Source organism: Pseudorasbora parva, chromosome 17 (genome assembly GCF_024679245.1).
Source record: "Pseudorasbora parva isolate DD20220531a chromosome 17, ASM2467924v1, whole genome shotgun sequence".
Taxonomy (NCBI): Eukaryota; Metazoa; Chordata; class Actinopteri; order Cypriniformes; family Gobionidae; genus Pseudorasbora; species Pseudorasbora parva.
The window spans coordinates 13791523-13818082 of NC_090188.1; the positions used below are offsets into that span (position 1 = coordinate 13791523).

The 26560-nt window shown below is 37.6% G+C and overlaps 1 protein-coding gene across 4 annotated transcripts in view; it reads left to right on the top strand.

The window, feature by feature from the left end:
- The window catches only part of akt3a (v-akt murine thymoma viral oncogene homolog 3a), a 109327-nt gene that overhangs the window by 66229 nt on the left and 16538 nt on the right, over window positions 1-26560 (top strand). For all 4 annotated transcript variants that reach the window (XM_067422062.1, XM_067422065.1, XM_067422063.1 and 1 more), the window contains 8 exons: window positions 10416-10541; window positions 13289-13400; window positions 19470-19614; window positions 22562-22693; window positions 22946-23011; window positions 23487-23555; window positions 25526-25648; window positions 26208-26336. In XM_067422062.1, the coding sequence (XP_067278163.1) occupies window positions 10416-10541; window positions 13289-13400; window positions 19470-19614; window positions 22562-22693; window positions 22946-23011; window positions 23487-23555; window positions 25526-25648; window positions 26208-26336 (902 nt within the window). The remainder of the gene's footprint in view (window positions 1-10415; window positions 10542-13288; window positions 13401-19469; window positions 19615-22561; window positions 22694-22945; window positions 23012-23486; window positions 23556-25525; window positions 25649-26207; window positions 26337-26560) is intronic.

Here is a 26560-nt window from a genome sequence, read left to right on the forward strand (position 1 = left end):
CAGCCTGCTCCTGGGGGACACGCCTTTCACTAAAGATCGTTCCCTGACCTCTGGCTGCTACGGCAACAGTTGGGAAGTTCTTCATTGTTTTGCGCGTCTCTTATTCTAAATGATTCATGGGTCAGGCTTTTCACAGCAAACCTCTGTTTCATGTGACGCGCTACGCTTACCTTCGCTCATGTCTAATTGGCATGAAATGCGCATTAAACTCAATTATACCTCTTGATGTGTTATGATGAACTTTTTATATGTGTATTTGCTTTATGAAATGCAAAGGTACGCTTGTGTCTCCCATTATGTAAATTCGGCTGACCTTTCCCGTGCTTTTAACAAGACTGCAGTCACCGAGCATGACTGCAGGACTGCACATTACGCAGCAAATGCTGCAGCCCATTTAACGTGAACAACAGGCAAATTAGATTGCAAAACGGATGGCCTGATTGGGCTCAATTGCTGATATTTGATTAGCCGATCAAAGTTGCTGCCAGTTCCTCCAATAATCTCATTAATTAGCCGTGTTTTATGCAGGAAATACAATCAGAGGTGAAGGGCAGGTACATGCGATTCATCTCAGTACTGTGACTGACACAATACCATTGTCCTTGACATTGTGATTTGGTGTAAAAAAACACTTTAAAACATTCATTAATTTTAGGATTGTCATTATGGTTGAAGTAGTTTTTGCGGCACTAGTGCTCATTCGTCTCGATTAACAGTATTTGGTGTCCATTTGTCCAAGCAATGGAAGATGGCTGAGTGTTTGAAACTTTCTTTAATAATTGCAGTTCTTTGTAGTGCAAAACTTCCTACTTTTTACCATTTGAGAATATTGTTAGCCATTCAATATTCTCAAAGTTCAATATTCAATATAAATAATAATCAATATAAAGCTCAATATTCTCAATATTCAAAGTTATTTTTTGTTGTTCAAAATATATAGAGAATGCAACATGTATTGATTTGCCACGGTATGTGTTTATTAGTTGAATGACTATTTTAGCCCTCTCTCTCTCTCTCTCTCTCTCTCTCTCTCTCTCTCTCTCTCTCTCTCTCTCTCTCTCTCTCTCTCTCTCTCTCTCTCTCTCTCTCTCTCTCTCTCTCTCTCTCTCTCTCTCGTTCGCTCACTTCGCTCGCTCTTTCCCTCCCTCCCTTTCTATACGCACACACACACACACACACACACACACACACGCACGCACGCACACACGCACGCGTCTGGCGTGTCACACGTCTATCTTTGTGGGGACTCTCCATCAACGTAATGGTTTTTATAATGTAAAACTGTATACTCTCTCCACTTACACTAACCCTAACCCAAAAATAACCTATCACACAAAACTTTCTCCATTTTTACATTTCAAAAATAACTAATTTTGTATGATTTATAAGCTTTTATACCACAGTGAAATGAGTTCCCATAAGCCTTTTGTGCATTCAGGTTGAAGTCCCCACCAGGATAGAAAAACGTGATCACACACACACACACACACACACAAACACACACACACACACACACACACACACACACACACACACACACACACACACACACACAAACACACACACACACACACACACACACACACACACACACACACACACTGAGGGTGTAACTCAATTCTCATGCTGAACCGTCGGACAATCTGTATCTGTAATTCAGTGCCATCTAGTGGCTGAAGTTGTTAACAGTGTAGAGTGACTTTACTTGACTTCAGTGATATGTACTTTGATGTGTCAAGAATGTTTCCTTTTAATGAAAAAATAGTTTTTTTTCTTTTCAGAAGCTGATTTCATATATTATTATAAATGTTTTATGTATTGTAATTTCCATTATTTTATTTATAGAGTTACATAATTTTGATATTGAAAAATACCAAATTGTTTTATTTACATTGTATTAAATTACATCAAGCAACCATATTTCAGTAAAGATAATTTAGCGGATTCAGTGTAGTGTGAATGAATACACTGTAGTCAGTGTTTAATAGATGGGGAGTTCAAACTTTGACACAGCATCATGTATTTGCTGTGCTGTCACATAGATTGCTGATGCTCAAACTATCCTGTTACACATTTGAGTGTGTGTGTGATGAACATGTGTGTGTTGGCGGGATGGCCTCTCCGCACGGGCCCAGTGCGGCAGCTCTCTGCACCAGCTGGGGGGCTGGAGGAGCACCAGGAGGGCAAGCTGTGTGCAGCTGGCGGACTGAAATCTGTGCAGGCCTCATGGGAGCCTCCTGTCCCTGGGCACCCATGTCTCCCTCCCTCATCTCCCCCCAGCCGGCCTGACATCTCTCTGCTCTGTTGCCGCCCATTGTCTGATGCCTCCATCAAGCAGGAGTCTGCAGCAGGCATCTGCACTCACTTAAACAGACTAAACGGCCTTGAGGAAGTTTGGCTGCGGTACATGCCGTTTCATCTCCGTCTTTATTTTGCATGATGTGTAGTAACTAAAAAGGTGAATTTTGTCTGTTGAGGAGAAAACTAAATAAATGTTTTTTCTTCTTCTGCAAACATGATTTCCAAAGACGCCTATCATCCCCTCTAGACTGACTTTCATCTGTTGAACCTCAATTTGATGTTGCTCAAACAAAGTTTGTCAGTATAGGATCTCAACTTATGAAAGGCCGACCAAAAGTTCATTTACTATTGGTAATAACGAAGTGTTCTAAATGGTAGCAATAGCAATATAAAATAACCAATATATACACCAATATTTCATAAATCGCTACATTTAAATAATAATAATAGTAATGAAGGGTACTACTTACGTTGAACAAATACCTGAATACATTTTAAAAATGTATAAATAATACTAACAATTATAAACAAAATTACTAAAAAAGTGTATTATGCAAAAAACAATATTTAAAAAACTGTATTATTATAAATAATAATAATAATAATAATGAACTGTTTATGTTAAATATACACCCCCCCCAAATAAATATTTTAAAAACATATTAATACTAACAATTATAATAAAAAGGAAAATTGTATTATGCTGAATAAAAAACTACATATTATAAAACTGTAAAAAAGTGTATTATGCTACTCCCCACACAATAATATTAAAAAAAACTGTATTATTATAATGTTATATCACCTGTGTACTTAGTTCACAGCTTCAAAATGCATCTCTTTCAAACAGAACCAGAGTAACTGGTTTTATTTGGTATTATAATTTATATTTTAATATTGAATGGGATTACATGTTTATGTATTATGTTTGTAAAATCATTTAGTCAATGGAAACTGGATGATAATTGATTTTTAGACTCAAAATGAGCTACTATATGTAGTTTAAGTACAGATGTTGAACAGTGGCTGGTCTCCACGGTAGAAGTGATGCATAGTATCCAGCAAGTCATTTATTACCTTAAAACTTCCTTATTTGATCAGACCATAAACCCCTGGTGTTCACAGCCCTACATAGAGTCTCTGTTACACACACACACACACACACACACACACACACACACACACACACACACACACACACACACACACACACACACACACACACACACACACACACTCATAATAGTATCATGCAGCAGAGGTTTGTCAGGGTTATTCCATGTGCACATCCACACAAACACTCCTTCCTGCTGCGGTCTAATGACACTAATTCAGGTTAAGTGGATTGGCTTGAGCCAGCCCTGGATTGCATCTAAGTTGTCTGAGAGCCTCGTGTTGAGTCCACGGCTGCAATGCCACTGGCTCACCCTGATGCCCTCCCTGAGGACGCACAGAGGACGCACGCACTAATGCCTGTGCTGGAAGCCATGCAGAAACATTGCTTTTTTTGAAAAATGTAATTGAATTGATTATATGATTATAAATGCTCATATTGATATTATTATATATAATAATATTCATAATATATAATAATCAGATCAGTATTTACTAAAAACCCTTTAGATACGATGTCAAAGACCTTTTTGTGGCTAATGAATCAATGAATAGAAATGATACACTACTGTTTAAAAGTTTGAGGACAGTAATATTTACAGTATTTTAAAACAGTAAAATGGTAATATTGCAAAATATTACTACAATTAATAAACGCTTAAAATGTAATTTATTCTTGTGATTTAAAGCAGATTTTTCAGCAGTCATCACTCCAGTCTTCAGTGTCACATGATCCAATACGCAGATTTGGTGCTCAAGAAACTACTGAAAACTACTTGCTGCTCCATATTTTTGTGGAAAGCATGACAGAACCTTGTTTCAGTATTCTTTGATGAAAATGAACTTTGGTAACACTTTACTTAAAGCCTTTATGTATAATGCCTTATAAAGGTATTCATAATGTACCTTAAAATGCATCATAATATTCACAGATTACTTATGTCTAAAAAAAAAGTTTGTTTGCTATGTTTTAATGCATTATACTTTCTAAAATTGTATTATAATATTTTATAACTCTAGTTACAATTATTCAAAAGACCATACAATGCATTATAAGGTCCATTACAAGGCATAATTAATGCATTCAGATACTTTTATAGTATTATAACTTTTAAAAACGTATAAACACTTTTAGCATTTATTTGAAATATAAATCTTTTGTAACAATATGAATCACTTTTAATCAATTTAATACATAATTTCTGAATAAAATTATTAATTTATTTAAAAAAAAAAACTTCTGACTCCAAACTTTTAAACAGTTGTGTAAGTGTCTTTAAATGTATTTTTATTTATTTTCCATATCATTGAACATAAGCCTGTAACGTCATTCCATCTACAGCAATATTTTTTTTTATATTATCCGTGTAATATAAGTCTCTTTTTATTTTTATTTTTATGTAAAGCATATAGATATATGCTTAGTGTCTGCTGATCCACAGTATTCAAAATATTCAGGGTTAGTGGATGTGTCCTCGTCATCTTCCATCAAGTCTTTTAGAGTTCACTTTGCAGGGTAGCGCCCCCATGCTTATGGTTTCCTCGGTCGGTGTGACGGTGGTGAAGCAGATGCCAATCTGTCTTGTTGTGTCTGGCTCTCTTAACAGGTGATATATGACCTTCGTCTCTGTAAGGGGATCAGTGTTTAAGACTTTGTCGGCAATTCAGGCGAAAATACAGCAAATCCCCAGAGCTTCACTAAGTATTGTCACTTTTACTCCACTCCTCCCCACCTTGGCTAAGCCCTGAAATTGCATTTGACAACTTCACAGCTGCATCGCTTTCCAGTGGAGCTGATTAGCATGTCTGAGTCTGTCTTGGTGTTGGTCACGTTTGACCAAGTACAGTTACATAAAAGAACAGTTGAGTCATTTGAAAGTCACGGACATTGTCCAGATTGGTCTCTGTAAAAGTCTCTTGCTTTATTCCGATCATTACTGTTCTTTCTCTCCCACGGGCTGATGCTGAGATCGGCCCATGTTCAGTTTACATTCGGTTCCAAACTTAAAAATTCACTTTTCCCAGAGCTTGATTTTGATTGCAAAGAAAATCTGTTTTCTAATGAAGGTCACATTACAGCTGTAATGCCTTTATTTTATTTTATTTTTTACTCCTTTCAAATGCTTTTATGCGCGCATTTGGTTACACTTTATTTTAAGATGTTATTGTTACAGTGTAATTACACAAATATTGAGTAATATTGATTAACAACATGTAATTACTATAAGGTCAGGGTTTAGTTTTGTAATTTAGTCTTGTAATTGTGCAAAAAATGAATTTGTTCAATATTTATTATAATTATTGATTCCCTTATAAAATTATTATAGTGTATAATTTTATTATTTACTATTATTTTTGTTATAATTATATAATTAATTCCATTATAAAATAAGGATATACTTTTATTATTCAATATTATTTTATGTATTTTTTAAATTATTTAAAATGAATGACTTAACAAAGAGTAAAATAATCATAATCCATTCGAATTGTTTATTGTGTAAATTTTTTTTTAACACAAATTATGACATAATTTCCGCCCCAACAAACATTTTTGCCATTATATATCTTTTTTCAATAGTCCGTGTACTTGGTTACCAAGGAAACAATGACTAGTCTTAATATACAGTATGTGAGATGAGGCAAATAAATTTTTTTTCGTCTAACACAGTAAACACAGATTTTTTTTAATATATGTTAGACAAAAGACTGAATTCTCTTGTGTTTGTCCACTGTTGGAAATTGTTAGTGGACAAATGAAACTAGCGAGTGCAAAAACTGTGTTTTATGGAAGTTTATTTCCTGAAAGTCCACAGGGCTGAAAGTGGCCATAGTTGAATCATCAGTCTACCAAAGTGCCCACTGGATTCATCATAGTCATTTCACAGTGACCGAATGAACATCTGCAGCATTAACGTGCTGCCTTTCTAACCGTTAGACCATGGGTCAGACTAAGCAATACTTTTGACAATAGTTTCTCAGAGCAACTGTTTGCTGCAAGTGTGTGTGTGTGAATGAGTCAGAGTGTGAGTGTGTCCATGCTGCGTCCGTCTCTGCCAAACTGACAAAGTGACTCCAGCCGCTCTCCTCCGGCAAGCTGCTGCGGTACATGGTGAACAAAACACACCAATCTCCATAAGCGGCCAGCTCTCCCTCCCGCGCATTCTCCATCCGTACTGCACCACCTAATGCTGCCCACGTCTCGGACCACGTGCCGGTGCCCAGGCTGCGCTGTAGCGGCTGTGGGCGCTCGTGCCCAGGCGAGCTGGTGGCGCTTGGAGTGCCCGGCGTGTGCTGGAACGCGACAGCCCGCTGGTCCCAGGGCACCCATCACATGCCCATCTTTAAGCCATCTGCAAAGTAGAGCAGTTCCCGCCAAAGCATTAAATTAAATCCTTGTTTGGGCTGATTAACAAATGGCCTTGTTTTTTTGTGTTCCGTGGGCTTGTTTTTTCCTCCTGTCCTGCTAAAGCTCCATCACGTCGGAACGAGCGTGGCAGAGGCAGCGAGCCTTCGGGAAGTCTCAGGAGTGGCTCCGATGTTTCGGGGGGAAGTTTGCTCAGGATCGCGTCTGTCTCGAAAGTAGCCCGTCCAATTCTACGTCCCACAGCCATCAGGCTGTCACAGACCACAGACAAATGAACAATTAATCTGGGCTTGTAATTGAATGGCACCCAGTATGATATTTTAATTGTTCAATTGGAGCTGTTTGGATTCAGAACTTAATTGGAATGGGGCAGGAGGGACTTTGGATGTCCTGTTGCATATTTACCGCCGATCGCTCAGGTATCACCTGCGAGCCTTTTAGTCCGAGAATGTGTATCGTTATGCAGTTTCCTAGGCTCTAAACAAGTGTATTCATTGAGCAATCAACTTAAGTGGTAAACCACTAATCTGAACGTCTACGGTATTCATGAACCTGGGGCTTGGTAATAATGGTAACCAATAGGACTGTTCACTTTGACCAAACGCTCTGGAAACTTGAGGGTAGAAGCATCACCAGCGCCTGCCAGACCAACTGTCCGCCTACTGTTTTGGATCTAAAGAAACAAATTTCACGACTGAGAAGCCAGTAAAAATGGCTTGATGAAACGGCACTGGCTGGGTTCGAGCGACATTTGCTTTTAGTCACGCAGCCCCTTCTGTTCAACCCCTGGCTCTGTCAGCGGCACGGTGATTGTACTCTATGCTGCTTAACAAGACACCATGGCTGATCCAGGATCAGATCATTGATTAAACTCTTTGCTTTGCGTTTGTCTATAACTGATCCACCAATGATAGGAATAATGGTGTGACATTTACCGCTCACTAGAGAAGGTGAACGTGTTATATTATTCGTTAATATTAATATTGCATCACATTATTATGTTATGTTATCTTTGTTAAGGCTTTTGCTACTTTCTATTGTCAGAAAAAGAAAATTAAAGGGGGTTGAGAGGAGGGGAAATGGAGTCACAGGCTGGATTCGAACCTGCGTTTCCTATATGAATACCACAGCATGCCTTTCTAATGGATAAATATTAAGCTGAATCTTTGAAAACTCAACAAGCTCTCTTGCTAAGTTTTATCTGTAGAGGAAATAATATGGTCAATGACAGATAAATGTATGTGCATGATCTATGCGTCGACTTGCAGCCCGCTTTTATCCTTCATCCCTTTCCCTTCTTTATTTGTACCTTTTGATCGGAAGGCGGATGCCTCTGTTCAGATGTTCCCTCCTACCCAGCGATTCCTCTTCCTCATTGAGGCATACCGGCAAAGACCTCCGTCTCCTCAAATTAACATGAGCAGGTGTTTTTCTCTGATGTGTTAATTAGGAGAAGCTGGTGTCATTATGCTTTAAGTGGATGTTACAAATAGAACATGTTGTTTATTTTCTCTTCTGCTGAAAAAAAGTGATCAGAGCTGTCACGAGGCTCATGTGTCACTTAGAGAGGATCGTGGCTAATTACCAGGAGTTCAGAACCAGAAAGTACATGTCTGCGGATTCTCCTGCGTCTGCGCTTGAACGAATACCAGATTGTCGATTTTAATAAATACAATCAGCAAGAACAGATTTAAACATTGCTGGTTAGATTCAGCATATTTTTTTGGGGTTTATGGCTTTAATAATATCACAAGTAAGATGTGTTTCTGTTTTTTTTTTTTTTTTGATATCCATCAATTTACTTCATTTTAAAACTTTTGCTTTTATTTGAAAAGGGCAACGTTGAAGATACATGCTGAAGAAAAAAATTAAGATTTTCTAGACTAAAAAACAGATCTATAGGATTTATAGTTTTTTTTAAAATAATGACTAAATAAGGAACAGGTCATAAAGAGATAATTTTCTCTTTTTCTGTGAACAACTTTAACTTTCCTCAACTACTGTAATGCTTAGAATATGGTGTACATGTTATATGGAACACTTTTACAGTGAAAGTTTTGAGCGACACATTGAACAAAATAATGACAGAGTAGTAATTTTGTGCTATAAATGCACTAATTGTTATTCGTAAATTCAGCGTTAAATGTATACCGGTAATTGCTTTATTTCAGTGGTCCCACTTTAGAAATTGTATTAACTATAAAAGTAACTTTGCAACTGTGTTAACTAGCAGTCATCAGCGTATTAGTGGACTGTCTGCTTAAAGGCATAGTTCCCCCAAAAATGAAAATTCTGTCATTTACTCACCCTCAAATTGTTGCAAACCTATATGAATTTCTTTCTTCTGCTGAACACAAAATAAGATATTTTGAAGAATATGGGTAACTAAACAGTTGATGGACCCCATTGACGTCCTCATTAAGGGAAAAAAATGCTATGAAAGTCAAAAGGGTCCCATTAACTGTTAGGTTACAGACATTCTTCAAAATATCTTGTGTTCAGCAGAAGAAAGAAACTCATACAGGTTTAGAATAGCTTGAGGGTGAGTAAATGATGACACAATTTTCTTTTTTGGGTGAATTGTCCTTTTAATATCTGCTAACACTTTTTTTGATGGTCTCTCAACAGATATTCTACTGACTATAAGTGACTTTGCAACTACATGTCAACTTACTGTACTCACTAAACCTAACCTAACGGTCACTAACAGTATACTTGTAAAGTAAGATATAGTTAGTAGAATATCTAAAGTGGACTATTAACATGAGTTTCTTGTTTGCCTTTGTGTTTGCCACACAGTGGAAGTATGACGTAACAAACACAAAATAAAATGTTAAAGATAACTTTTCAGAAAATATCAATTGAACATGAACTTTCCATTGTTAAATGTACGAAATTGCAATTGAACAAGTCTGTTTGGTTCCAGCATCCAGCATGCATCACTCAGCAGGCAGATGTTATGTGCATTATCACTCTTGAAGCCTGTTATTGGACCGTGTGTGCGTGCGGCTTTGCCCCCTGCGTGGTGATGCTGACACCCTTGTAATCCTGCTGTTTATTATTAGATAGCACAGGCTGTTGCACCAGAAGTTTTGCATGATAATATGGCATGACCAGCTGCTCAGCAGATGTTGTTTTTTGCGGCTTTACCGTAGAAAGGTTAAAGGTGTTTCTGCTGCCCCCTGTGCAGATTCTCTGACCCCCTGCATAGTGCATTTCCGCACACGTTTTACTGTAAGCCGACCTGGTGCCACTGGCCCTTGTTTGGCTTTTTCTAACACCTGCCCTCGGATTTAGGCAGATGATGCAGTAGCTGACAGCTGGACTAGCAGTGGTAAACATGTTAACATTTTAATCCTGTGATTAGTCATATGCAAAGTCAAAATTAAGTCTGTTCAAACGCCATCTAATCGTGTTCATTCTGTGTGTTTGGGATATTAATCTTGTGAAATTAATGCATGTAGTGTGTCACTACCCAAAACAATGAGGGATTTTTGTTTCTCCAATTCTATGCAAAGAAAAGAAAGTGTGAATGTGAGGTTGAGTTTTTAGTGTACATGTATTTGCATAAGTAGTTTAAGGTCATGTGTTTTACTGTTTACCATTTAAAATGTACATTCATTTTTTTCCCCAGGTGAATATATTAAGAATTGGAGACCTCGCTACTTCCTGCTAAAAACCGATGGGTCCTTTATTGGATACAAGGAGAAGCCACAGGATGCGGATCTTCCCTACCCTCTCAATAACTTCTCTGTTGCAAGTAAGTGATACCTTCAAAGCAAAACAAGATTTTGTTCATTCTTTATCTTTTGTGGGGGCAACAGAGATATAAATCTCCATGAATTAGTAGAAGAGTGGATTCATTGATCTGTACTGCATCTAAAATTATACCCATATACTAATGTGAGAGTCTAAAAATTGCTAGCACGGATTCACACACTGCTTTTGAATGGTCTATTGTAGGGATCATTTCTCATTTTATTTTTCATGAAGTCAACTTATAATGTTAGTCTTAATTTTAACCAGACTCTTTTTGCTACTGTACCCTCAAATTACAACCATGTAAAATTACCTTTATGATGCAAAGCCATTTGTACATTTCAAAAGGCGCACAAACCAAGTGCAGAAACCACTCAAGCTGTTAAAGCAGATCTGAAATGATCAGTGAAAATGAACTTCAGCTTGTTTCTAATGTTGGATCCTTGAGGATGTGCAAAAATCTGATTAATACGAGACATTATTCTTTTCAGTTATTCACAGTTCTGTTTTCACTCATTCTTCTTAAGTCTGAGTTTTTTAATGATTTTATGGAGCAGTGAAATAAAAGCATCAAAAGCAGTGACTTATTTCCTCTGAAACGCAACTCTTGAACTCGAGCATGCTACGTTGTGGATTTCCTGCTTTCAGCGCTAGTTTCTGGACACATATACGAGCGGCTCTCCAACCCTCCATCCTTCAAAAGGCCCAGCCAGGTTTTAATCTAAAGGCTGGAGAAGCGAGGGGTAGCCATACATCCGGCCTGGGCCGCTTGGCAGTGGGAGAGGATTGCCACATCTGTTGCAGAAAGCTGGGAGGCCAGGTGGTGCTGGGAGGCTGATAGCCTAATGCACTCTCTGAAATGGCATCGCTCTCACCCCCTGTGCAATGAGCTGCCACCAGACTGCCTTCCTCCGGACCTTTCTCAACGAGTCCTGTACACAGCCTGACCAGCCCTGCATCTGCTCCCTAGTACACCACACTCCATATTGACCAATTTGTCTTTTTTAACAATGATTGCACCATATGACAAATCGCTTTGCACTGTGAAGTCCACCTACTGGAAATGCGGCCTTATGAATACAGCTGAATTTTTCCCAAGGAAAATTTTTGTGTTCTCTCTTTTTTCCCCCCCGTCTTGATCTATTAATTTCTTCAAAAATACATTAAAAGTTTACTCATACATACAATTACTTAAATACATCTATTCCTAAATTAAATATTATGCTAATGTTATGTATATCATTTTTTTCTTCAAATAAATTAATACTTTTATTAAGCAAATATGCATTAAATTGATCAAAAGTGACAGTAAAGATAATTTATTAATGATGTTACAAAAGAGTTATTTTTCAAATAAATGATGTTCTTTTAAAATATACATCAAATAATCATGAATAAACACAAAATATTAAGCAGCACAACTGTTGGAAATGTTTAATAAAATTAGAATGATTTTTGAAGGATCGTGTGACAGTGAAGCCTGGAGTAACGATGATACAAATTCAGCTTTGGTATCACAAGAATAAATTGCATTTTTAAATATATTCAAATAATAATAATTAAATAAAGTTAATTTAGGTTGATATAGTTTTTCATGTCTTGGTGAGCATAAGACATTTCTTTCAAAAAGTTTTTAAAATCTTACTGACCATTGAGTGTAAAGAAAATAAAAAAAGTACATTTCTAAGAACTTGACCAATTTAAACTAGATTTTAAAATGTTCTTTTTGGAAACTTTTATTCATTTTTAACCCTGAATTCACTTTCAAGCCAGTTCTCACTAACAGCTATGGAGGTGACTGCCATTTACTGCCGTTATTAATGTTTTTGTTCTTGCACCTGCTCAACCTTATTTTGGACTTGAGAAAACCTTTAAGAGATGTTGCATGGTGTGAGCAGCAGAAGTCGCGGCTTCTGGGCCATTTAATTGGCATGCTAGCTTTCCTTAGCGACTTTTACTTGAAGCAGTACTCTTCATCTGTGATCCAATGTGGCAAAGCAAACAATACTGTCAGATCTCCTCCTCTCCTCCTGAGGTGTCACATTCTGGCTGCTGTGACCTTGTTTTTCTGCACTCAGCGTGGGACTCAATTTTCCCTCTACTGCCCAGGTAGACGTTCTGTACAGTGCATGGCTTCGTGACCTTAGTGATGTCGTCATTAACCTTCTAGGCTAAATTTAGGCCCCGCCGTTATTCAGAGTAGGCTGAAATTTGCCAGCTGAGGGCCGTCATTATGGGACTGGCAGCCCAGGCCGCTGTTGCGTTTCACCTGTCGTCTGGGCATTGTCCCCAAAATCTGCAGCAGCGATGAGCCTGGTCTGGACGTCACCTCTGTTCCCTGCTACTTTCATAAAGTATCAGAGAAGTGCATTATTTCCCTCTGACTGAGCAGTGGCTGATGTGGCAGAGCTAAGAGCTGTATATGAAATATTGCGCCACATTCCCACAAATGTACCTCTCGCTCGTTCATCTCACCGTTGCACTATCCCACCTGCTGCCTCCTCTCTGCTAATGGCCATTTGTTTAACATCGGACTCACTGCTTCCCCTCTGTTTGTCAAATAAAACACTCTGACAATGGCAAACACTCACAGAGTGTTAGGAAATGGGCTGAGTTTACTCTGGAATTCAGGTCAGCTTTCTCCCTGCCTGCGATTTAAGTCTATATTTATTTAGTGCCAAGGTTTTTTTTTGTATTGTATACATGAAATATAAAGTGGCTACAACTTCTTTTGGTCTGTCATTCCAGAATGCCAGCTAATGAAAACTGAACGACCAAAGCCGAACACTTTTATTATTAGATGTCTACAATGGACTACAGTCATAGAGAGGACCTTTCACGTGGACACGCCAGAGGAGAGGTGAGAACGGTCATCATTTTAGAGGTCATGACAGTATTCAAATACATTTATTTTGTTCAGTGTATTTATAATGTGCATTAATTTTCAGAAGTGTATCATTGTCTATAATCTTTAAATCAGTGGTTTTCAACTGGTTTTGCTATGGGACCCACATTTTTTTTCATGGTCCATTTGAACCAAGCAAGTTTATTTCTCAAAAATGTTTAACAGTCACACTTTACTTAACATACACATATATTGTGTATATGATGAATAAACATCGCATGTCCAAGAAGCTGAGAATTTTTTGCCTGTTATTATTGTCAGTATCCTTTTACGGTCACTCTATGAATGATTCAGCAGACCATATAACAGCGTTTTGAATTAGACTGATAGAAATTGTTAAAATGCAAAGCATCTGATCACGCAAGATATGAACAGACACTGAGCAATTCATTCTTGCACCCCTAACTTACTTGTCTATCTATCACAGGGCATTGCAGTCCAGTGCACACTTTGTTTACCACACACACACGCACACACAGCTCTGAACAGGAGTGGGACATAGTGTACTGGCAGAGGCCCAGAAACTGCAGGCCTACATGTGAGGAGGAGAGATGTGGCGGCAGCTGGCATATTGCCAAACTGTATTCAAAGCCTTTATCTCTCATTAGCAAAAAACGCTCATTATATACCAAACCACTCCACACCCATTCATTCACACGACCTTGAAGGGGTGTGCAGGGCCCTTCGTATATGTTACTGTGTTAACCCAAAGGATCTTGAATTTGCCCTGGGCTTCAAATGCACCACGATGGAAATGTAACATTCATCATGTGGTTTGTAGTTTCCACTGAAAAACAAAAGTGCCACAATATGAGTGGAAATCCATACATTATGTTCATTATTATCTCTTTTTGGCGGTTTCCCACTAACCAATTGCAATACACAAGAGTGCAAGTTTTCATACTCTGCCTGGCAGGATTGGATCAATACCAACATTTTTGCTTTGGTACAATACCAGCCTCTGGTACCGCTGTATCAATACTAAATCAGTACCTCATGCAACAAATGGAAAACATTGGCCTACTGATGATATAAATCTGTGGCTGTCAATAGATTCAATATGTGTGTATTATTTATGTATTAATACCTAAATGTATACAAGTATTACAGGTGTTGGTTATATAAATGGAATATCATCATAAAGTTCAAAAAGTGAAACTTATAATATTATATTCATTAATTACACACAGACTGATATATTTCAACTGTATTTATTTTAATTTTGATGACTATAACTGACAACTAAGGAAAATCCCAAATTCAGTATCTATTACTTAAAACCAACACAAGGAAAGGATTTTTAGAAATCTTGGCCAACTGAAAAGTATGAACATGAAAAGTATGAGCATGTTCAGCACTCAGTACTTAGTTGGAGCTCCTTTTGCCTGAATTACTCCAGCAATGCGGCGTAGCATGGAGTTGATCAGTCTGTGGCACTGCTCAGGTGTTATGAGAGCACAGGTTGCTCTAATAGTGGCCTTCTGCTCTTCTGCATTGTTGGGTCTTGCATATCACATCTTCCTCTTCACGATACCCTATAGATTTTCTATGGGGTTATGGTCAGGCGAGTTTGCTGGCCAGTTAAGAACAGGGAAACCATGGTCCTCAAACCGGTACTGGTTGCTTTGGCACTGTGTGCATGTGCCAAGTCCTGTTGGAAAATGAAATCTGAATCTCCATGAAGTTGGTCAGCAGCAGGAAGCATGAAGTGCTCTAAAAGGGAAGTGCTTCCTGATATATATGGCTGCGTTGACCTTGGACCTCAGAAAACACAGTGGACCAACAACAGCAGATGACCATTACTTGACCAAACCATTACACACTGTGGAAACTTTACACTGGACCTCAAGCAATATGGATTGTGTGCCTCTCATCTCTTCCTCCAGGCTCTGGGACCCTGATTTCCAAAGAAAATGCAACATTTACTTTCATCAGAGAACATAACTTTGGACCACTCAGCAGTCCTTCTTGTCTTTATCGCAGGCGACACGCTTCTGACGATGTCTGTTGTTCAAGAGTGGCATGACACAAGGAATGCTACAGCTGAAACTCATGTCTTACATACATCTGTGCGTATAGTGGTTCTTGAAGCACTGACTCCAGCTGCAGTCCACTCTTTGTGAATCTCCCTCAGATTTTTGAATCGGTTTTGTTTTACAATCCTCTCCAAGGTGTGGTTATCCCTATTACTTGTACAGTTTTTTTTCTACCACATCTTTTCCTTCCCTTTGCCTTTCTATTAAAATGCTTGGACACAGAGCTTTGTGAACAGCCAGCCTCTTTTGCAATGACCTTTTATGTCTTGCCCTCCTTGGACAACTGTCAAGTCAGCAATACTTTTTGTTAAAACATTAAAAGAAAAGAAAATAATGTTCAAAAGTTTACTTTGGATGACACAACTGTTCTAAAGTTTGGGGTTGGTAGGATTTCATATTTTTGTAATAAGTCTCTTGTGCTTTTAATATAGTTACAATTTTAATTTATTCCTTTGATAAAAAACAAAAATTTTAACAGCCATTACTCCAATCTTCTGTCACATGATTTGGTTCTCAAGAAACATTTTTTTATTATTATAAATGTTGAAAACAAGTTGAGTTGCTTAATATTTTTTGTGTATTTTTTTCCTTTTTCTGAATTCAGTAGAATTTTAAAATTAAAATGTTAAAATGTTTCTACTCTCATTTGATCAATTTAATGCATCCTTGCTGCATACAAATATTCATATTTCTTAGCACAAAAAAAAAATCTTGTTGACCAATTTTTAAACAATAGTGTTGAGTTGACGTTACTGTCCTTAAAGGCAATTCTTTGTGTATAAAGCAGTGTACATTCACGTACAGCAACAAAATACACATTAAATAACACATTTTTAATAGATAATTTAAAAGCATGATTGCAGAAGGTATCAAGGAATTTACTATTTGTATCTATTTGATTTGCACAAAAGGAGTTTAAATCTCCGACCCCAGGGAAGCAGTTGAAATTCAGTGCATAATGGTACTGGCCCTTCCTAGTCACCCTATATTCATACATTTATACAATTGTGTAATGGTCCTTAAGTCGGTTCCCACTATCTTGCTGCTCATTTTTACTATACTAGTCAATTTACTCCTACTCCTGAAATTTAAATCACCATGCCAACAAATAATGGAAAAACTTAAGACAGATTCAATAAAACAGGTATAAAACATTCTCATAAAAAAAAAAAAAATAAATAAAAAAAAAATCCATATTAAAAGTTAGAAGTTTACTCAGGAAATACATATGCTGAGGATCTTTTCCTCTAATAATATCAGTGTTTGCCTCGTGTTTTAGTTTGTCAAGTACAGTCCCTAAATATTTATACTGTTTGACCACCTCCCTTTATGACAGCAGGCAACACATAGGTACAGGGTTCTTCTTATGGAAATCAATGGACATCTTGTTTGTTTAAAGGTCCCGTTCTTCGCGATTCCATCTTTCAAACTTTAGTTAGTGTGTAATGTTGCTGTTAGAGCATAAATAATACCTGTAAAATTATAAAGCTTAAAGTTCAATGCCAAGCGAGATATTTTATTTAACAGAAGTTCCCTTTCAAAGCCTACAGCGAACGGCCGGTTTGGACTACAGCAGGAAGTGTAGGGATGTAATGACGTCACTAGAACCGTTTGTTGACTGACCCTCCGCCCACAAAAACACGCAAAAAAGGGGGCGTGTACTTGTTGCTCTCCCACGTGAAGAAGAGCACGCATTCAGCGCTTGTATCTCCCCGTAATGGTAAGAGGCGGGACCTTTCCGGACAAAGTGCGCTAGGCTGCTGTCCAATCACAACACGGGAAGTGCTGGCCCAATCAGAACTCGTTACGTATTTCTGAAGGAGGGACTTCATAGAACAAGGAAATCATCAGGCCGTTTTTAGGACAGAGGAAACCGCGCTGTACAGATAAGTCAATTGTGTGAAAAATACACACGAAACATGAACTCATGTTATATTGCACACTGTAAACATAATCAAAGCTTCGAAAACACACGAAGAATGAGACCTTTAAGAAGTATTAACGTTTTAAAAAGAATCCTCACACCATTAATATGATCAACCACTGGACCATGATTCCCATCTTACTCAGTGAGGAAATATTCGACAGACATAACCATCTGCAAATTTAACAATGTATCTCCCTTCAAAAACGCTCCGACAATCATCAGTATATAAATATATGTATCAGTTTTCAATATTTTTTTAGGCAAAATATGGGGCTGAACACAATTAAAAACAGATCAAATAATCAACAAAAAGATCATATTTAGTAGGGTACTTGTGGTATCTTCCACTCCTCTACCTGATCTATAGGGAAACTGCATAGGAAGTACTGAGTGTTAAAATTTCCTTCATTACTAATTTTTCAAAAGATTTCATAACCAAAGTAGTAAGTGCAATAAGCCTAAAACCATCAAAAGAAAGAGGATTTATTTTTTTCTGCAATTGGCACTACTGTAGAATTGTTTCAAAGACAAGGGACTTTAGAAAGATTTTGTTAAAAAGTTTTCAAAGATTTGTTAAAACTAAATGAATAAATGCCTGAGAGCTGCTCAGCAAACATCCTCAACATTCTGCCATGTGATCAGGGCCTGGACTCTTCTTAACCTTAACCTGGCCAAAACAACTATGTACATCAGCTTGACTAATTTAAATTGTTGCATTATCCAGTGTCACTTAAATTTCCACAATAATCATACAATTCAGAAGTAAAATAGTGAGTATCAAAACGTGTAAAATGAGTTAAAATTCTCAAATTCATAATCAAGTTTCCTTCCTAAAGTAATACTTTTTGTCTTCTGTTTAGTTCCAGTTATAGACTTTACTCCATCCCAAGTCTTCACAAAATACAATATAATTAGTCACAATCTCTATGAGATCGTCTACTGATTTAAACAAACCCCAATCTGTACATTTAAAGCTCCCCCTCAGCGCTTGAATTGAGTCATCAGACCACACAGGAACTAATCTTTTCTTAGTTTTTTTTCTTAGTCCCTTTTCTTAGTCCCTTTTCAGGACAGGTTTATAAACAGGGGCCAGATAGACAACATGATGGTCAGACAGGCCCAAAGGGGCTCTCAATGACAAATTATATGACTATTTAATAGACCCATAACAAAGATCCAGACATTTCCCACATCTAGTAGGACAATCCACATATTGATCAAAATGGCTGTGATTTTTCCATTTTACAATGGTTAAAATCTCCCGTCAAGAGAGATGCTTTGCAACCGATGCACCGCTTTACATAAAATATCAGATGCATTTTTCGCATTAGCCCTTGGATGAATGGATGCAACGGAGATAAATATTTGTGGAAACTCCCAGGGTAAGTAAAACGGGCGAAGTGATGCCGTCAAGAGTTATATACAGACAATATCAGAACTGCTCATGATTTTCATTTTTGGGAGAACTTTAAGCTTTAAGCTCTTTAAGATCCAAAATGTGCTGAATAGTGACACGTTGTTGATCAAGCAAAATAAATGGTAAATGGACCAAAATTAGCTAATTACAATATAATTATATACCACTGTAATAAATGTAGTACTGCGTACAGATTACCAGTAGACCACGCATCCGTACTCTCGTTCAGTCCAGTGCTGTGAAACGGTGAGAAACTGCTAGCTTCGCTCAAATGAATCCATCATTATTAAACTAACACATGCTCAAAAACATGAATGCACCACTGATTCTTCACAACAGATGTTGTGCTGTGCGACAAATGAAAACTCAATGGAGGGAGACACTCGTTCGCAGAGAGGGGCGGCTTCCCCACTCAAATTAGATTATACTGTCAGCTAGTGAGAACGGCCTTGTGATTAACTCAGATGGTCTGGTCTAATGTCTTCAACGACGTAAAAAAGTTAAGTTTACATTTCAGTTTACATTTATAACTGAACTACGTGTTTGTTAAGTGTGTCTCAAGAATATTCTTGAAGTATGAAGCAGTGTTTTTTTTTTAAATGGCTTTCTTGTTAGAAACGTGGGCTTTGTGTGTGTTTCCAAAGGGATGAGTGGGCAGAGGCGATCCAGATGGTGGCAGATAAACTCCAAAGACAAGAAGAGGAACGTATCCAGTGTAGTCCCACCTCACAGATAGACAACATGGGAGAGGAGGAGATGGACACGTCTATCAGCCACCACAAACGCAAGGTGCCTTCAAATACAGATTTTGATGTTCGCTCTGAACAATGTTTCTGTCCGAGAGTAGTGTGTGTGCCAAGTCTTTTATGTCACATATCATACAATGAACTTAGACCCAGGAAAACAAAGTCTTTTAAATTTAGTATTTTTTCATTTCATTACATTGTTTAGAGGATAAGAAGCAAATTTAAGTTTTTTATTTATTTGTTTTGTTTTGTTCATATGTCATGCTATATCTTCCTCACACTTGGACTGCAGAATGGGCATGAAATGGGCAATGAAATGGGCAAAACCAATAGGATTTTTTTTTTTCATTCACCAATTAATTTTGAGGTTTCAGGATTTTGGTTAACCAAACTTTGTTTAAAGATGATTCTCAGCTATGTTATGAAAGATATAACGGCATGGCTGGACTGGGGCTAAAATTTGGCTCTGGCATACCCAGCCCATCCGGCCCATGAGTTCCCCGTGAATGTTTTTGCTGGGGTCGGGGCCTTAAATTGGCGTAAATAAATAAAACTAGGACAAGGACAAATAATGATAGATATTATCGAATTTGCTACAAATGCAGATAAACTTAATATTGCTTTTTTTGTCACACAGAAATGCACTTGACAGTAAAGCACTGATGATTTTGAGCTAGGATGCAGTAAAGTAAATTTACTCCTTTTAAATGCTGTCATCATTTACTCACTCTCGTGTCATTCCAAACCTGTATGACTTCTGTGAAACACAAAAGATGATGTTTTGAAGAATGTTGCAACCAAGCCATTTTGGTTAGGCTACCATTTGAATATTGTATGAACCAAAAAACAGACTCAAATCATTTTATTTTATGCTACACAGAAATAAATTCATTTAGGTTTGGAATGACATTAGGGTGAGTAAATGATCACATTTTTGGGTTGAACAATAATATTTTTTTAAGAGTTAACACATGATTTAAGTAAGACACTAATATCTGTCTTTCATGAGGCTATTAAATTTCATTAAATCTATTTAAAAAAGTTAATACAACTTTTAAAGAGGAAAAAAAGTTAGAATTTTTAAAGTTTGAAAGTATGAATTAACCTTGTCCTTAATTCATGGGATACAGATTTTAAAACTGTTTTATAGACTGTAGTTTAACTGTAGGCCAGTTTCATTTAAATGTAAGATCATGGTAGCCACAGAGTAAAAAACATAGACTGTAAAAACCTTGATCCTCATTATATGGCTATATGGTTTCTAAAACTAAACATATATAATAAACTATTATATTTGTTAGTAAAAAAAAGTTCACCTGTAGAAAATACGAAAACAGCCTCTATAAAAGTGATTTATATTCTGCAATATTAAAGTAAGTAATATAGCAAAAATGTTAGTAAATGTTTCTTCCAAAACACTATATTTCTTCACTGTTAGCTGCAATGTAAATTGTGGTTCTGCTAAAGTGAAACGTTTGTGTGTTTTGCCGTTTTCCACTTTACCTCGTCATACATGCTCGCGGCTGTTTTCAGCTGATTCAACACAGAACCTGTAATGTCTCTATATCATACTATTGTATAAATTTGTATTGTGTAAAAAATAGAGCAGCATTTAAACACAGTGTACGTTCGTCAGTGGCTGCGGTGTGCGGATATTCGCCTTTTGCAGTTCCATGCGCTCAAACAGCCTATTAATAAATAAATAAATAAATAGAAAAAAGCGCCTAATATGGAGGGGAGGTCTCTCTCACTTCGGCTTGTCAATTCAGAAGACAAACCAATGGGCCGCTGTCGCTGCATGTTGTCAGTGGTACAATTTTTTTTTAAAAATTAAAAAACACTACCGGCCCCAAAGTGCATCGGCCCACTGGGCAAATCCCCAGTATGCCAGATTACCAGTCCAGCCCTGTATAACGGAATATATTGATATACCATGGGTTTTCCCATTCAATGCAATGTATCTACACTGTATCTAATTAGCATATTAATGTGTTCTTGGAGCAACATGTGATAAAAAAAATAAGTGTAAAAGTGGGAGTAATAGTTGGCAACATTTTCATTAAAATATCAAATATTTTACAGTAACATTGCAATATAATTTCTTTCCCTATTCATTTGTTGTATCTCCCAAAATGCCTGATAAACATACTTATCTATGAAATAGTGCCCTATTTTGTAACAGAGAGTAACATTTTGATTAGAAACCCCATAACATTTTCTTGAGATGTTGATTTGTAACAAACAATTTTAAAATATATTTCTATATATATTGTGCTAAATTTGATCATTCAGTCATTTTTAAAGACCAAGGAGGAGTTGCTGTCCTGGTAAAACCTCAAAACTAATAGTATCTCTGAAAAGGCCTGAATGTGCTCTTTACAGGACACCCAGAACTGTGACATGTATGGTGTCAGAAAAATTCACTAAAATATAACGTCCTCATATGAGGACAGTGACACCCAGGACGTTATAACGAAATTCTTAGCCATTGTTTGAATCCTCATTTTTAAGCAGTTTATGGCTATTTGACTTTTAAGTTATCAGTGGCACAATTCATACAAGAAATACTCAATGAAGTAACTTGGAAATGACTCTATTTTCTTTCTGGAGCAGCTATAGAAGCACCGTCAGCTTAAAGGCTCAATGCACGCCTACAGCTGAAGTTACACCGCCGCCCGTAGATTCAGGATATACTGTATGAAACAGACCTTATAACTCAGTTGCACAGAATTATGAAACTCTCTCTCAATAATGTGTTTTAAGGCTGTGTATTTCTGGGAGTTTCATCATTTTTAAACAACAAGCTAATGTACAAACATGTCAGTGTGTTGGTGGCAGTGGAGTCTCAGAGCAGCAGGATTACATCCCCGCAGCAGATATAGAGATGTGGACACATTCTGATTGAGTTACTTTAACAGAATAGAAATGTAGACCCTATATGCATTGCATTTCAATACGCCTGAAAATTTATAGCTTTTTCTTTTTTGCAGACAATGAATGACTTTGACTACTTAAAATTATTGGGAAAAGGCACTTTCGGAAAAGTCATTCTCGTAAGGGAGAAGGCCAGCGGGAAATATTATGCAATGAAAATTTTAAAGAAAGAGGTTATCATAGCAAAGGTAAGATTCATCAGGGATATTTTATGAATGAATTTTATGTCAAAATGTTTTGATCTTTTAAGGCACAAATCTTATCTTCAAATAAGGCACTTTGTATTGTGTGAGTTAGGTTAATGACATTTTTACAGTTATAAAAGTATCATTTTACTTCCATGCTTTGTAATACAATCCCATTATATATGTTCTGTAAGCAAACATGGTTTAGCTTGAGAAAATACAATTCCTGATCCACCTTTTTTTTTCTTCCCGTAGGACGAAGTGGCCCACACGCTCACAGAAAGCAGAGTACTAAAAAACACGAGACATCCTTTTTTAACCGTGAGTGCACATTTTGTAATGAACTATCACTCAAGAACTTAAAGCTTCACAATGCTTTTGTATATATGATTGGCTTTTCCCTGGAGCCTCATTATAATGTAGAGAATAAACTGTAATAAATTAACGGCCTAAATGTAGCTGTGCATCTGTTGAGAACTCGCCAGTGAGAGGTAATTTTCTGACACTCCAGATGCTGTTGTATGCCACGCAACATACACAGCAGGTTTAGCAAAAACAATTTACTACTGTCACTCAAGCTGGTGTTCCCTCGTAAACTTCACCTTCCCTCAAAGTTAGCATCAAGGCCTAAGAGAAAGAGCAAAGCTTTTCAAAACGCTCCTTTCATTTTCTTTCGAGACAAACACTTCTCTCACTGCATACATTTTGATGAGTGTCTCACGTTGCGTTTGTTTTAGTTTTGTGGGATTTTTGCCTTTTGTTTTTCTTCTAATGGTGTATCCACCTGCTGTTTCAGTCTTTGAAGTACTCGTTCCAAACAAAAGACCGCCTATGCTTCGTGATGGAGTATGTCAATGGAGGAGAGGTACGTGTGTGTCTGCATCTGCTTTTTTGCATGTCTGTCTTATCGTCTGTGTTGGCAGACAGTCTATTTCTGTAGTAATGCTGCCACTAATATCTGCATACTGTGCAGCTGTGGTGAGCTAAAAATGTTCATCTGTTATCAGAGAAAACTTGAGTGCAAGAGAGAAGTGCCTGATCATATCTTGCAATACATCCACAGTTTGAAGAGACATCCTTTTGGAAAAATGTAACAAAAATCAAATTATCAAACAATATTATTAGCAACCGATAACAATGATGTTTAAGTAAAAAGTGATGTTTGTTTTATTTTAATTTTTTGGATGCAATAAATTATTATTATTAATTGTTAAATTATTTTATGCAAAGTTGTTTTGGAATTGAAATGAATAAAAACTAAATGTAAATTATACTGCATTTATATAGCGCTTTCAACAGACCCATGGCCGTCCGAAGTGCTTTACATATTGCCTCACATTCACCCGTTAACTCATACACCAACGGCGGTGTCAGCCCTGCAAGGCGCCATCCAGCTCGCCGAGAGCAGCTGGGGTTAGGTGTCTTGCTCATAGACACCTCGACACTTTGTCAGGTGGAACCGGAGATTGAACCACCAACCTTTTTTGGTTTGTAGGTTTGTAGACAACCTTCATGAACCACTGAGCCACTGCCGCCCCATCAATATTATAATTTTAATATTTATTTTATTATTTTATGCAAATTATTTTGTAATTTAAATGGTTAGAAATGTATTATTATTATCATTAGTAGTAGTCCTTTTTATTCCTTATTTTGCTATTTCAAAAGTAATCTTTGTTTTGGATTAGGTGTAACTTACTTTTGAATGAATGTATTAACTAAACGTTGAGTAATTATGTAAACAAAGGACAAAACGGTTTACACCACTATGATCACAGCTGTTTGCTGTTGATCATATTAATGTTAGGCTGTTTTTGGATTCATTTCTTTAGAGACTTACCAAATGGTACTATTTATCAGTAGACCTGATTTTTCTACAACCAAGTACATGTTTAAAAGTGTAAAAATCTGTACAAACATTCAAATTGATTATTGGTTAAATAACTATTTCAGACTGAAAATGATTGTGTCGTTGTAAGTTTCGGTTGCTCAGGATGCACTTGGTAGAAGTTAGACAGTGTCGCTCTGTTGATATGGCAGAGCGCATGATTCCATCTTGAGGGAATCAAGTTTTGATAAATGAAATTCCACCACCAACGGTGCTGTTTAATCAGAGAAGCGGCAATCTCGCTCTCATTCCCTCAGTCTGCAATGTCACCTGCTCCCCCTGCCTGGTCCAGCCAGAGCCCCTAACCTCCACCCACTGTGCAGAGCCCATCCGTCTCTCCCCTTTCAGCCTCACCACATTCACAGCTGCCAGTGCTCTGATGAAGGCACACCTGTCCTCGGCCACCCCGGTCCCCTGCACGCCTCCCGCTTACCCCCTCCTTCGGCTGATCAGCGAAGCCGTTAGCTCTCCCCGGACAGCCATATTCAAACACCCCACAGCAATTAATAGACAGACTCTCCTCATTGGGTTTCTGGGTATTTTCTATAAGCCGGGTTCAAGTGGTGCTGAGGGCCAAACAGTTGACAGGAACCCTTGACATCGACTCGGGAGGGGAGAGGGAAGATACTCCATAAAAGCTACGGCAGAGATGATTGCAGGGGACGGGGTGCTCCTGCCACTTTAATGGAGCGTTAGCCCATGAGCACGCAGCGCTGCCTTTAACAAGATTGGTGTATTGATTAAAATGCTGATTTAACAGGCCGCGCCGGCCTGTCTCTGGAAAGCCGGGGATGATGTGCCAGCTGCTGTCTGGGTTCGCTGGGCGTCCTCCGAGGGCCTTGCCATCTATCATCTCAATATGGCGATGTGAGGCAGTTTGTGTTGTGTTAATTTCCTCCAATAAATCAGTAATTATTGCAATCCTGTCCCTGCTGTTTACCCTGCAGCTGTTTTTCCATTTGTCGAGAGAACGGGTGTTCTCCGAGGACCGCACGCGTTTCTACGGCGCCGAGATCGTTTCCGCCCTCGACTACCTGCACTCTGCCAAGATTGTGTACCGGGATCTCAAGGTAAACAGAAAAAGGGGAAAGAATTCATATATTTAGAGAGAAGGTTTTGTTCAGTCGTGATGCCTTTATCCGAATGTATATCATGGGACGTGGAAAATGTAATTAAAAGCTCTAGAGTTTGGGGCTTTTTTCTTTGGTTTTTGGAAACATCAAACTCTGGCGGCTGTGGATGATGACACAGTGTTTTGCTCGCAGCCTTGGACCAAGCCAGTTGTGAAAGAGCCAAGAAACTTGGACAAACAGCTTAGCCATTAAAATTGAAAGGTTAAATTAATGTGGCTTGAAGTTTCTTTCCACTACCTGGGAATAAATACATTTTTGTAAAAAAAATTTTTTTTTTTTTTTTTTAAACCATCATTAAAATCATGAATTAAGAAAACTAGTGCACTTTAAATATTTTTAGTTGTTGTAAGATTTATATTTTACCCATGAATTTAATACATGTAGAAGCCATGTGTGTTCATTGTATTATGAAGATGCTTTAATGAAACAAACTGATGAGCATCACATTTTAATTCTGGCAGTCTATAAGTCAACAAATTATTTTCTTTTTGCCCAGCTGGAGAACTTGATGCTTGATAAAGATGGTCACATCAAAATTACAGACTTTGGCCTCTGCAAGGAAGGAATCACCGATGCTGCTACCATGAAGACCTTCTGTGGGACGCCAGAGTATCTGGCTCCAGAGGTAAAGAAACCCCTGTTGATTAACTAAACTTACACCTATCCCCCAAACTGTCAGTATTAATCAGTGGAGAGTCAGTAGACCATGGACATACTCAGCAATTTTTAAATGATACATTTATGATTTCTAATAATACCCCAAATCAAGTATGGCTGTTTTTTATTGAATGATCCTATTTAAACATTAGCTTTCATGACATGTTTCATGAGTGCCTTGAACAAAATGTT